We start from the raw sequence: 14,453 nt of genomic DNA, 5'->3' as shown, positions 1-14,453 counted from the left end.
CAAGATCTCACCTCGTGGAGTTGCAATGATCATGAGAACCGTGAGGAATCAGCCCAGAACTACACGGGAGGATCTTGTCAATGATCTCAAGGCAGCTGGGACCATAGTCACCAAGAAAACAATTGTTAACACACTACGCCGTGAAGGACTGAAATCCTGCAGCGCCCGCAAGGTCCCCCTGCTCAAGAAAGCACATATACAGGCCCGTCTGAAGTTTGCCAATGAACATCTGAATGACTCAGAGGAGAACTGGGTGAAAGTGTTGTGGTCAGATGAGACCAAAATCGAGCTCTTTGGCATCAACTCAACTCGCCGTGTTTGGAGGAGGAGGAATGCTGCCTATGACCCCAAGAACACCATCCCCACCGTCAAACATGGAGGTGGAAACATTATGCTTTGGGGGTGTTTTTCTGCTAAGGGGACAGGACAACTTCACCGCATCAAAGGGACGATGGACGGGGCCATGTACCGTCAAATCTTGGGTGAGAACCTCCTTCCCTCAGCCAGGGCATTGAAAATGGGTCGTGGATGGGTATTCCAGCACGACAATGACCCAAAACACACGGCCAAGGCAACAAAGGAGTGGCTCAAGAAGAAGCACATTAAGGTCCTGGAGTGGCCTAGCCAGTCTCCAGACCTTAATCCCATAGAACATTTGTGGAGGGAGCTGAAGGTTCGAGTTGCCAAACGTCAGACTCGAAACCATAATGACTTGGAGAAGATCTGCAAAGAGGAGTGGGACAAAATCCCTCCTGAGATGTGTGCAAACCTGGTGGCCAACTACAAGAAACATCTGACCTCTGTGATTGCCAACAAGGGTTTTGCCACCAAGCACTAAGTCAAATACTTATTTCCCTCATTAAAATGCAAATCAATTTATAAAAATTTTGACATGCGTTTTTCTGGATTTTTTTGTTGTTATTCTGTCTCTCACTGTTCAAATAAACATACCATTAAAATTATAGACTGATCATGTCTTTGTCAGTGGGCAAACGTACAAAATCAGCAGGGGATCAAATACTTTTTTCCCTCACTGTACCTTATTTACATACACGTGGGGAGAACAAGTATTTGATACACTGCCGATTTTGCAGGTTTTCCTACTTACAAAGCATGTAGAGGTCTGTCATTTTTATCATAGGTACACTTTTTTTTTTTTTTTTTGTCATTTAGCAGACGCTCTTATCCAGAGCGACTTACAGTTAGTGAATACATTTTTTTTACATACTGGCCCCCCGTGGGAATCGAACCCACAACCCTGGCGTTGCAAACACCATGCTCTATCAACTGAGCTACATCCCTGCCGGCCATTCCCTCCCCTACCCTGGACGAATTGTGCGCCGCCCATGAGTCTCCCGGTCGCGGCCGGCTGCGACAGAGCCTGGATTCGAACCAGGATCTCTAGTGGCACAATTAACACTGCGATGCGGCGCCTTAGACCACTGCGCCACTCAGGAGACGTACACTTCAACTGTTAGAGACGGAATCTAAAACATAAATCCAGAAAATCACATTGTATGATTTTTAAGTAATTAATTTGCATTTTATTGCATGACATAAGTATTTGATCACCTTCCAACCATTACGAATTCCAGCTCTCACAGACCTGTTAGTTTTTCTTTAAGAAGCCCTCCTGTTCTCCACTCGTTACCTGTATTAACTGCACCTGTTTGAACTCGTTACCTGTATAAAAGACACCTGTCCACACACTCAATCAAACAGACTCCAACCTCTTGTCACGCTCGTCGGTAAGAGAGGAGGACCAAGGCGCAGCGTTGAAGACGAACATACTCTTTATTTAGTGAATACACGAACAAAACGATAACGTGACAGTCCACGGTCTAACACAAAACCAACTAGAACAAGATCCCACAACTACTGTGGGAAAACAGCCTGTTTAAATGTGGTTCCCAATCAGAGACAACCAGCCACAGCTGACACTCATTGCCTCTGATTGAGAACCACACTGGCCAACATAGAAATGAAACACCTAGAACTACAACACAGAAATCTACACACCCTGGCTCAACATAACAGTGTCCCCAGAGCCAGGGCGTGACACCTCTCCACAATGGCCAAGAACAGAGAGCTGTTTAAGGACATCAGGGATAAAATTGTTGACCTGCACAAGGCTGGGATGCGCTACAGGACAATAGGCAAGCAGCTTGGTGAGAAGGCAACAACTGTTGGCGCAATTATTAGAAAATGGAAGAAGTTCAAGATGACGGTCAATCACCCTCGGTCTGGGGCTCCATGCAAGATCTCACCTTGTGGGGCATCAATGATCATGAGGAAGGTGAGGGATCAGCCCAGAACTACACGGCAGGACCTGGTCAATGACCTGAAGAGAGCTGGGACCACAGTCTCAAAGAAAACCATTAGTAACATACTATGCCGTCATAGATTAAAATCCTGCAGTGCACGCAAGGTCCCCCTGCTCAAGCCAGCGCATGTCCAGGCCCGTCTGAAGTTTGCCAATGACCATCTGGATGATCCAGAGGAGGAATGGGAGAAGGTCATGTGGTCTGATGAGACAAAAATTGAGCTTTTTGGTCTAAACTCCACTCGCCGTGTTTGGAGGAAGAAGAAGGATGAGTACAACCCCAAGAACACCATCCCAACCGTGAAGCATGGAGGTGGAAACATCATTCTTTGGGGATGCTTTTCTGCAAAGGGGACAGGACGACTGCACCATATTGAGGGGAGGATGGATGGGGCCATGTATCCCGAGATCTTGGCCAACAACCTCCTTCCCTCAGTAAGAGCATTGAAGATGGGTCGTGGCTGGGTCTTCCTGCATGACAACGACCCGAAACACACAGCCAGGGCAACTAAGGAGTGGCTCCGTAAGAAGCATCTCAAGGTCCTGGAGTGGCCTAGCCAGTCTCCAGACCTGAACCCAATAGAAAATCTTTGGAGGGAGCTGAAAGTCCGTATTGTCCAGCGACAGCCCCGAAACCTGAAGGATCTGGAGAAGGTCTGTATGGAGGAGTGGGCCAAAATCCCTGCTGCAGTGTGTGCAAACCTGGTCAAGATCTACAGGAAACGTATGATCTCTGTAATTGCAAACAAAGGTTTCTGTACCAAATATTAAGTTCTGCTTTTCTGATGTATCAAATACTTATGTCATGCAATAAAATGCAAATTAATTACTTAAAAATCATACAATGTGATTTTCTGGATGTTTGTTTTAGATTCCGTCTCTCACAGTTGAAGTATACCTATGATAATAATTACAGACCTCTACATGCTTTGTAATTAGGAAAACCTGCAAAATCGGCGGTGTATCAAATACTTGTTCTCCCCACTGTAAGTAGTCAGACACTTAGGAGAAAAACGCCAATGGGATGAATACTTTTGCAAGGCACTGTATTTTTTTCCCTTATCAATCTACACACAATACCCCATAATGACAAAGCAAAAACAGTGTTTTTGAAATGCCAATGTATATATATTTTTTAATCTGACCCTAAGTATTCAGATAATTTGCTATGAGACTCAAAATTGAGCTGAGGTGCATCCTGTTTCCATTGATCATCCTTGAGATGTTTTTACAACTTGATTGGAGTCCACCTGTGGTAAATTCAATTGATTGGACATGATTTGGAAAAGCACAGACCTGTCCCACAGTTGACAGTGCATGTCAGAGCAAAAACCAAGCCATAAGGTCGAAGGAATTGTCCAAGACAGGATTGGGTCGAGGCACAGATCTGGGGAAGGGTACCAAAAAATGTCTGCAGCATTGAAGGTCCCCAAGAACACAATGGCTTCCATCATTCTTAAATGAAAGACATTTGGAACCACCAAGACTCTTCCTAGAGCTGGCTGCCCGGCCAAACTGAGCAATCGCGGGAGAAGGGCCTTGGTCAGGGAGGTGACCAAGAACCCGATGGTCACTCTGACAGAGCTCCAGAGTTCCTCTGTGGAGATGGGAGAACCTTCCAGAAGGACAACCATCTCTGCAGCACTCCACCAATCAGGCCTTTATGGTAGAGTGGCCAGATGGAAGCCACTCCTCAGTAAAAGGCACATGACAGCCCGCTTGGAGTTTGCCAAAAGGCACCTAAAGACACTCAGACCAAGAGAAACAAGATTCTCACGTCTGATGAAACCAAGATTGAACTCTTTGGCCTGACGTCACATCTGGAGGAAACCTGGCACCATCCCTACGGTGAAGCATGGTGGTGGCAGCATCATGCCGTGGGTATGTTTTTAGCGGTAGGGACAGAAAGAGTAGTCAGGATCGAGGGAAAGATGAACGGAGCAAAGTACAGAGAGATCTTTGATGAAAACCTGCTCCAGAGCGCTCAGGACCTCAGACTGGGGCGAAGGTTCACCTTCCAACAGGACAACAACCCTAAGTACACAGCCAAGACAACGCAGGAGTGGCTTCGGGACAAGTCTCTGAATGTCCTTGAGTGGCCCAGCCAGAGCCCGGACTTGAACCCGATCGAACATCTCTGGAGAGACCTGAAAATAGCTGTGCAGCGACGCTCCCCATCCAACCTGACAGAGCTTGAGATAATCTGCAGAGAAGAATGAGAGAAATTCCCCAAATACAGGTGTGGCAAGTTTGTAGCGTCATACCCATGAAGACTCGAGGCTGTAATCACTGCCAAAGGTGCTTCAACAAAGTACTGAGTAAAGAGTGTGAATACTTATGTAAATGTGATATGTCAGTTTTATATATTTAATATATTTGCAAAAATGTATACAAACCTGTTTTTGCTTTGTCATGATGTGGTATTGTGTGTAGATTGTTGAGGGGAAAAAAAACAATTTAATCAATTTTAGAATAAGGCTGTAACGTAACAAAATGTGGAAAAAGTCAAGGGGTCTGAATACTTTCTGAATGCACTGTACATGCTAAAATCTCCACTGTAGGCTGTATAGAAATAATGAAGCTCAAATTGAAAATCATTAAACAAAATAATGAAGATGTCTATCAGCCTAATCAGGTGTAGATTACATCTCACATTCCAGTGTTTGAACTTGTAAAGAATGCATGGGATTTCTCTTAATGTGACTCCGTGCAGCAAATGGCAATGTCCGCTTTAGGTATATAATGCCAGGAGCAGGAAGAATGACATTATTCAGGTGAAATATGGATAATTAGGTATTTATTCAAGGTGCATTTTGTTTAGATACGCCCCCTTGGCATTTAGGCCATTCTATTGGTTTATCGTCGGTACAAAAGTCACGTGGTACCCGGAAGGAGGGTATAAATGTCGAAGTAGGCCTCATTCTGTCCTTTCGCGAAGAACTGACACGGAGATAACGTTCCTGACTCACCGCTGTTCGCTTGGAATTTACGAATAAGTCGGTCGGGAATATATAAAAAAAAAAATGGTAAGATAACATTTTAATTCCTTAAACTATACGCGAGCTAAACTCGTTACATATAGCTAACTAGCTAAGTGGAACGATGGAAGAACAGTCCGGTATTTCTTCTGAATCCGAGCAATTGCACACATGTAGTAGGTAGCTAGCGAAGATGGCTAACGTTAGCTAGCTATTTTGGCCCATAACTTTAGCTTGCTGTAGATTCCTCAATTAATGGGCGGAGATCTGATATTTTTGAAGTAGTTTTTGAATGGTTTTGATGTGACTGAGTGTAGTTTAAATGAGACTGAAGTCTTGCTGATGCCTGATTGGCGTTGCCTAGCTGTGCTAACTTGGCTTATTAGCCAACAACAAACGTCCCACCCCCCCATATGCAACACTCTTAACTTGACATGAAGTCTTGGTTGGTTAACCTAATTTGAAGCTGTACAAATGTAGATGGATTGTTTATTAACCTCTACCTCAATTTCATTGTTGTGATGACTGGAGTAAAACATGGCCATTAACGTTACTAGTACGCCTAAAGGAATTTACATTTGTTTAGGTCAATAAAATCAATATGTGTATAGGCTAGCAGTTACCTAAGTAACTCCAATTTAAGTGACCATTGGAGTAACAAGGTGTACCCCCCAAGATGCTGAAATCCTCATTAATCATTCAGTTTATTTCTGGCGCTTGGCTGTACCACAGTCAACACTGGCTACTATGTATGCGTTCATTGATTCTACACCATTTGGCTAGAAGGTTAGAAACGTATTACAATCTGACTCAAAAGTTATTCTGAGCACATTGATGGCACATTCAATCAGATTCTTACCACACATTCAGCGTCGTTGCCCTCTTGAAATGCAGCATTCTTTTCTTGCACGTGTAGGCATTCAAGGACACTGGTAAAGCCCCTGTTGAGGCTGAGGTTGCCATCCATCGCATCCGTATCACCCTCACCAGCCGCAATGTCAAGTCTCTAGAAAAGGGTAAGCTCACTTTACTATGGCTTTCAGTCTTAAGTGAAATATTTGTTATATACTGCATTAACTTTGCGTCAACATCTTTGGCTATGAGGATAAAAACTTGATATGACATAGCAAACGCTATGACATACTGATTTATCATACGCTATTCTGAGCCTTGTGTGCGCATTGGAGCACACATGTAGCTTAGTTGCTTTCGTTTGACAAGCAGTTGTTTTCCTTTGTGTCCTTAGTGTGCGCAGACCTCATCCGTGGCGCTAAGGAGAAGAACCTCAAGGTGAAGGGACCAGTCCGTATGCCCACCAAGGTATGTACCAGATATAGATGGTGGACTTCACTGTATCCTTGACAGCCTGGGACCCACATCTGTGGTCTACCCCAGGTCTCTATAGAGGTGATGCCAAATCAATGTCCCTGCGCTTTCTGCCCGCTCTGTGGCGGCTCGGATTGAATCGGGGAAGATATGACAAACTTGGTTTAGACAACAAAACTGTCAATATGTTTAAGGCTGCAGAAGATGGTCCTCTGTAGCTCAGCTGGTAGAGCACGGCGCTTGTAACGCCAAGGTAGTGGGTTCGATCCCCGGGACCACCCATACACAAAAAATGTATGCACGCACGACTGTAAGTCGCTTTGGATAAAAGCGTCTGCTAAATGGCTTATTATTATTATTATTATTATTATATTAAGATAGAATGAGGGAAATGGTCGTTTGTTTTCGACCAGATGCAGGGCCAAAAATTTAGTTTTTGGCCCACCAGCCAATGGCAGGTAGATGGAGAAATCTAACAGCCACTCAAGATTTTTACCAGGCAAAATATTTAAATTATAATTGCATCAAAAAAACTGAATGCTTTAATGTTTCTAAAACAACAAATGTCTTAGTCAGATGTGTTATTGTTTCATTTTGTGATCTGAATCTGTTAACCAAAATATCAAATGAGACAGCTGCCCCTTTAAGGGTGAGGTTACCATGGTAATAGGGCCACTAAAGTCCTGTCACTTGTGAGATTTGTGATCTGACTAGGGCATCTCTTCGCTAGCAGTTGAAGCAGACGCAAACTAACGTTAAACATAATTCTTGTCAACAAAACAATGTAAATTGCCAAGAAACACAAGGAAAAAGTTGCACGTTTGTGGACATTCGCGTGAATTGACGTTTATGCCTGTGCGCAACGCCTCCAAAAATGAATCGATCAGCACTTCACTCAGTGCACACAGCTCCCCTGCCAGGCAGTGTTGCTGCACGAGGTGGGATATAGTATTTGTACGTCTTTGTGCGATTAGCAGCTATGAAACAAAACAGCAGTATTACTATTATAACCGCTACTGCAGCATTTTTCAGCTATAAATTGCAACTCATGTGCTCATTTTTACCTTTGACTATTTGTATTCAGGAATGTAATGCTCGCACTGTAGAGCCCTGCAACTTGACCACGTGGCTGGTGAAATTGATATTCTTACCTGCAATACCTAAAGCTACCCACATTTGGCGGGTTATAATTTTCTGCCCTTAACAGATGGCACGAAGCCCCAAGAGGTGTTGAGAAAATGTGCCAATGTGCTTGGTCAAAAGTTTTAATCCCATTGTGACTCTTCCGCTCACCATTTGTGACATCTTATTTCATATTCTCATCTCCTTTCAGACTCTGCGGATCACCACCAGGAAGACCCCCTGTGGAGAGGGTTCCAAGACCTGGGATCGCTTCCAGATGCGGATCCACAAGCGTCTGATCGACCTGCACAGTCCCTCTGAGATTGTCAAGCAGATCACCTCCATCAGTATCGAGCCCGGTGTAGAGGTCGAGGTCACCATCGCTGACGCATAAGCTGTTTACAATAAAATATGGAAAATGCATTGCCACGGTCTTGGCTCATTATTCAATGTCGTAAGATTTTCAGTGTTGCAGGGGCTAATGGTACGGATGCTTTTATTGGAAAATTGTGGTATGCTATGAAATTGATCATCAATATAGGAATATTTCATTAACAAAATAGCTTCTCTCAACATGACTGGAGCTAGGTCCTCGTTACATACGTGGGCTTGCACTACAGGATGTTTGACTTAATTGGTGAAGGGTGTATAAGCGTAACACTGACATAGTTACGGTGTGACACTATCATGGAGAACTAGTAAGCCCTCAACCTGTTGCTGCCGATGAAAGGGCAAACATTGGGTTAGTGATCAGTCCTATACCCCCATTTTCATGCCTCCAGAGCGTCTGCTAAATGACTAAAATGTAAATGTAATGGATTTCATGACTGGGAATACAGATCTGGATCTGTTCAGGGTGTAATGACTGAGCTGTTGAATTGTGACATTGTCTCTGTACTTCCGTATTACCTTACAGCGGGTGTAACTGGCCTCGTGTAGCTCAGTTTAGAGCATGGTGCTTTCAATGCCAGGGTTGTGGGTTCGTTTCCCACAGGGGGCCGGTATGAAAAAATTTAACTGGACGGTATTGACAATATATCCAGTCACCTTGCGGTTTGCGCTTTCAGTTTTGCGCAAATGCTGCCACCCACGTTTTTTTGGGTAGGATAGGTTTTAATCGTCACCGTGGGAACATCCTCTAAACACTTCATGATGAATGTCGTTACAGTGTTAGTGTATACGTCAATGTTATTCCCAGAGGCACGCGTTCCCAGCCCAGGACCGCCAGATCCAGCTTCTTCACCTGCGGGATAGTCTGAGATCAGCCACCTGGAAAGCTGATGAAACTGGGTTTGCACAACCGAAGAATTTCTGCAGAAACGGTCTCAAGGAAGCTCATCTGCATGTTCGTCGTCCTCACCAGGGTCTTGACCTGACTGCAGTTCGGCACCGTAACCGACTTCAGTGGGCAAATGCTCACCTTTGATGGCCGCTGGAGAAGTGTGCTCTTCACGAATGAATCTCGGTTTCAACTATACCAGGCAGATGGCAGACAGCGTGTATGGCTTCATGTCGGTGAGCGGTTTGCTGATGTGAACAGAGTGCCCCATGGTGGCGGTTGGGTTATGGTATGGGCAGGCATAAGCTATGGACAACGAACACTATTGCATTTTATCGACGGCAATTTGAATGCACAGAGATACCGTGAAGAGATCCTGAGGCCCATCGTCGTGCCATTCATCCGCTGCCATCACCTCATGTTTCAGCATGATAATGCACGGCCCCATGTCACAAGGATACACAATTCCTGGAATCTGTAAATGTCCCAGTTCTTTCATGGCCTGCATACTCACCAGACATGTCACCCATTGAGCATGTTTGGGATGCTCTGGATTGATTTGTACGACAGCGTGTTCCAGTTTCCGCCAATATCCACTACTTCGCACAGCCATCAATGAGGAGTGGGACAACATTCCACAGGCCACAATCAACAGCCTGATCAATTATATGGAAGCGCCTCCGTATCTTACGATAACACTGATAACACAGGTACATCACATCTGTAAGCCCATCTCGTTGAAGTCGGACAACATTTGTATTTTGAAACGTCAGCTGATAGAGTGGATCCTATATGCGGTTCTCTGCCTCTTCTAGTTAAGTTTGTGGATGTGTCGTTTGGAGAGTGGGACCGGTGCCAGTTCACCGTGTGGGTGTCTTTCTGAGATCTACATCGAGAGCGTCTATGACCTGTTGCAGGCGCCACCCACCTCCAAGACCAAGAGACGCGCCGCCTCCATGTGGTGTGAGGACAGTGCAGGCAACTCATACGACAGATCTGTGTGTAGTCCTGTGTAGCTCAGTTGGTAGAGCATGGCACTTGCAACGCAAGCGTTGTGGGTTCGATTCCCACGGGGGACCAGTATGAAAATGTATGCATTCACTGCTGTAAGTCGCTCTGGATAAGAGCGTCTCCTAAAGGCAGTGGGATGTCATGTCCATTGAAACAAAGTGCCTGCAAGTTTCCTTCAGTTTAATTAGTCACTTTGATGCAGACCAACTTTTGCAAGCAGTGCCCCCATAGCGCATGTAGTCCTGAAAGAGATAAAGTCATATTTTTCTCCTTCTCCAAATGAGTAGATATGACTGCCTGTGTAAACAAAGCCTATGTGGCTTCCTCAGCCCTCCCTGGAGAAGGTGCTGAAATGTAGGTTCTTTCCATTAAATCAGGGGTGTCAAACTCATTCCACGGAGGGCCGAGTGTCTGCAGGTTTTCACTCCTTACTCCTACTGTCTACTTCTTCATTGAAACCGAAAACACTCAGCCCTCCGTGGAATGAGTTTGATGCATTAAATGACTAGAGTATACAGTGCGTCTGACTTTATTATTATATAAGTAAACCAAGCCGTGGGCTCCTTTGAGCCAAGAATAAGTGCTAACAAAGTAACAAGATGCAGATCCCTAAACAGTAAGAGGACAATAAGAAAACAAAACAGTTATGAAATCCTATGTGCAACTATAACACATTGACGAGATTTACTTGGCATGATGAGGGAGCAGTGGCGGCTCCTGAAAAAATTCTCAGGAGGGGCAATTTTTCTGATGATTTAGGTGACCTACACACATTTTAAAAAAGATATGTCCAGCAACAACATGAAGACAGGGGCAGCATATAAGTCAATACCAGAAGCATTTATTGACTGATCTCAAAAGTGTTGGCTTACAAAATCAAAATAAGTTATCACAGTAAAAATAATCAAGGGTGTTCTTTCACATTCCTCAACACTGCATAAACAATATGCATTTCCATAAACAAATGAAATAAGAATGAAAACAGAATTTGAAAGTAATTTCTAGAAAAGGTAAACACAGCTATCTGTATGGCTTTGTAAAAATGAACAACCATATTCTGGCCAATTGTATAGATTTGTAAATATGAACAACCATATTCTGGCCAATTGTATAGATTTGTAAAAATGAACATGAACAGATTTTTATTTTTATTACTTTTTTTAAAAATGAAAAAAACTATTTTAAACAACATCAACTGTGAACTGATTTGGGCGTGTGTGTGTTAAAGAGACAGACAGGGAGGGACAAAGAGAGAGAGAGGCTACATTACTTGTACTGAAACTGTTCTCTTCTCTGTTTCAATACAGCAAAGCGTTCAATGACTTTCTCATTGAAATCAGGCATGCTGAGGACTAGTTCCCTCTCCATGGAAAGCATGGCCAGTGCATTCAGACGTTCCTGGCCCATTGAATTTCGCAGGAATGTCTTAACTCGTGTCAAAGTTGAGAAACATCTCTCAGCTTCAGCTGTTGTCATGGGAGTAGTTATGAGGATGTTCAACAGAGTCACAGTCTCAGAGAACGTCTCCTGGAGGTTGTAGCTCATGAGAACCTGGTACAGTGCCAGTGCACCACAGCCTCCCTTGAATTCAGGATTCTCATAGATCAGAGATAGTTCTGTCTTGAGCTTTGCCTTGCTCAGCATGGGGTATGCATTCACAGTGGCATTCAGAGCCTCATCAGGAAATGAATGGCAGTACCTTTCAAACATGTCTGCTTGCAGTAAGGTAGCACTCACAAGGTGGCCAGAGAAAGAGAACCTTTCTTTGGTGTGATCCAGGATGGTGTTGCAGACCTCTTCAGACAGCCTCTGCTTCTCCTCTTCTCTCAAAGCTGTTCTGGGTCTTTTGGCTCCTGTTGCTTCTTGCAGCTGCTGTTGAGAGGAGTCCCTGAAGGCAAACAGACCAATGTGTTTGTTGGCTTTGTACAGTATTGTTGTCTATGTGATGCACAGGTATATGCAATGTATCCATGTATAGTACAAATACTTAAGTTCCACTTAAAATGGGCAGGGATGCATAAAGTCTTTAGTGTTTAAGTTAGCCTTTGTGTCTCACATAGCCTGGATGTTCAGCACAGTATACAGTGGTGCTCATAAGCTTATGATCCCATGCTAAAGTTGACTAAAAAGAGGAATAAAAAAGAAAAGAAAATTGGTGTCCTTAAAGGTTGGATTTTCCAACTTTTTTAATTAAGTCATTAAGATCAATTTCCAAAAGATGATTTTTTAAAAAATGTTATTCCTCTTTTTAGTCAACTTTAGCATGGGATCATAAGCGTATGAGCACCACTGCACAGTACACATAGTATATAAAATAAGATAGATTACACCACTGGCCATATATAATGAGAATAATGTGATTTCAAACACAAATGCAGTCTCCTTTCATGCATACATTTTCAAATAAAGCTCTGCTTTGAGAAAGATCGAATGATATTGTTTAATCTTACCTTATGGCCTGCACACTGCTTGTGAAGCTGTCGAGGGCACGTTTGATAAAGACAGCATCGATGTCCTTCTTCTGTAGCTTCTGGTACAGAATGTCGACGTGGGGCATGATTTTGTGAAAAAGCCGCAGGAAAAAAATAAAATCTTCATCATGTAGCATCCTCACGTAACCAGATGCCTCTCTCACAGTAAGCTGGTCAAATGAACCCAATGAACCCGTCCGGATGGCTTCAAAACATTCTATGAGGTCGTCTCGATTCTCGTAGACAGTGTTCACGACTCTGCTGTTGAAGTTCCACCGTGTGGATGAAGGTCTGGGCAGTCTTCGTGCAACAGTCTGGTCAAGAATGCTGGTGCGTTTGGGTGACCGGGAAAAAAACGTTGTAATCCCGCTCAGATCGGAAAAGAAAATGTTCACTTTTTTTGATGCGAGAAGTAGCTTGATGCATGATCAAATTCAGCTGATGCGCATAGCAATGCACGTAATGGGCATTCTTGAAATGCTCACGCACCTTCTGCTGCACACCTGCCTTCTCTCCCCTCATCACACTGGCTCCATCGTAAGCTTGCGCAATGAGTTTGACTTTCCGTCATCGGCAAAAAGACCGTTCAGTCTCTCCAAAAGTACACTGGCGATTGAGGCTGAGGTTGATTCCGAGATGGGAAGGAACTCAAAAAAGCGCTCCTGCACTTTGTGCTTGCTATCTATGTACCTCAGCACAAGCACCAACTGTGTCTGCGTAGAAACATCCGTGGTCTCGTCAGCTTGGATAGCTACGAAGTTCGCAGACTTCACCTCCTCCACAATATGTTCCCTCGTGACCGCTAGCATACACTCCAGTAGCTCGTTTTGAATGGTCTTTGATGTGCCCTTGAAAACTTTAGCATTTTTAAGATGGTCATCAAACACCTCATCTAATTGTGCCACAAAGTTGACAAGTCCAAGAAAAATACCAGGGTTGGTGGAGCCCTCAGTTTCATCTTTGCCTCGCAAAGCTAACTCAAACACTCCGCAAAACTTAACACACTGGATTAGCCGGCTGAGGATATGGCGGTTCTTGCTAACCTCATCGTTGTGGCGGCGGACAGCTAGCCTGTATCCCTCATCCAGTTGAGTGGCAATATTCACTCTTCCCAAAGATGACAATCTCAAACAGCTATCCATGTGGGTCTTTGACAGCTCATGTTTCTTTATCTTTTCTGAAAGATGGTGCATGTCGGTTACACCAGTCGCTGTCCAAGCGGTGCTGTCTGCTGTGCCGCCTTCAGGGTGGAAGAGTAAGCAGGGGTAGCAAAAAACTGCATTAGCTACATCGCAGCCTGCTAGCCAGGTTTTCCGTTCATACCAATTTTTGGAAAATCCTCGGGTGTAGGACTTCCCCCCTTTAGTAGACACCTGTTGAATTATTAAATTTGGTCTGGGAGGTCCTAATTGTTTCGTTGCCAATTTATCTTCATTTGTTCGCCGACAAAAAGGAACTTCTTTCAAAGACACAATCGAGTTGGACTGAAGCCTAGCCATTTTGATAGTAGTAGTGAATTGATTGAGGCTGCTACCTGGTCTTTTCTTAGTTACGTTCATTCGTGGTTACGTTATGTATGACGAAAGCGCGTAAGTGCATGCCCACAGACACCCATAGAGAATGTATTGAAAGCTTTGAAATGTGAAAAAAATAGATTTTACATGACAGGCTATGAGAGACTTTTGGGCGATTTTCAACCTGACTGAAATCGGCCAAAAAACGGGCGGGGCCATTTGAAGCACGACTTTAGCCTGATTTGACATTTAGTGGCTGGCAGATCAGACGTGAACACTGATAACTGCTGTTGCCGTGATATAATTTTTTATAAATTTATTAAAAAAATTTTTTATTTTTTATTTTTATTTTTTTAAATAATTGATTAGAAAAAAAATCCCTTCCTTTTCCCGTTTGGCAGTGCGTCGCCCATATCGCCCTATTGAACA

General features: G+C 43.9%; 1 protein-coding gene and 1 non-coding gene across 2 annotated transcripts; both read left to right on the top strand.

The window, feature by feature from the left end:
- The first annotated feature begins 5,237 nt into the window (after positions 1-5,237).
- LOC121549586 (40S ribosomal protein S20) lies at positions 5,238-8,172 on the top strand. Its single transcript, XM_041861370.1, has 4 exons — positions 5,238-5,349; positions 6,218-6,317; positions 6,548-6,621; positions 7,961-8,172. The coding sequence occupies exons 1-4, from the start codon at positions 5,347-5,349 to the stop codon at positions 8,141-8,143; spliced, it is 360 nt and encodes a 119-aa protein (XP_041717304.1). The 5' UTR covers positions 5,238-5,346; the 3' UTR covers positions 8,144-8,172.
- LOC121550142 lies at positions 6,652-6,781 on the top strand. The gene has a single exon (XR_005996922.1). It is a non-coding gene; the product is annotated as a small nucleolar RNA SNORA31 (small nucleolar RNA).
- Positions 8,173-14,453: the final 6,281 nt, after the last annotated feature.

Source organism: Coregonus clupeaformis, chromosome 34 (genome assembly GCF_020615455.1).
Source record: "Coregonus clupeaformis isolate EN_2021a chromosome 34, ASM2061545v1, whole genome shotgun sequence".
Lineage (NCBI taxonomy): Eukaryota > Metazoa > Chordata > Actinopteri > Salmoniformes > Salmonidae > Coregonus > Coregonus clupeaformis.
The sequence above is the reverse complement of the archived record's forward strand: the minus strand, read 5'-3'. Positions and strand labels throughout refer to the sequence as shown.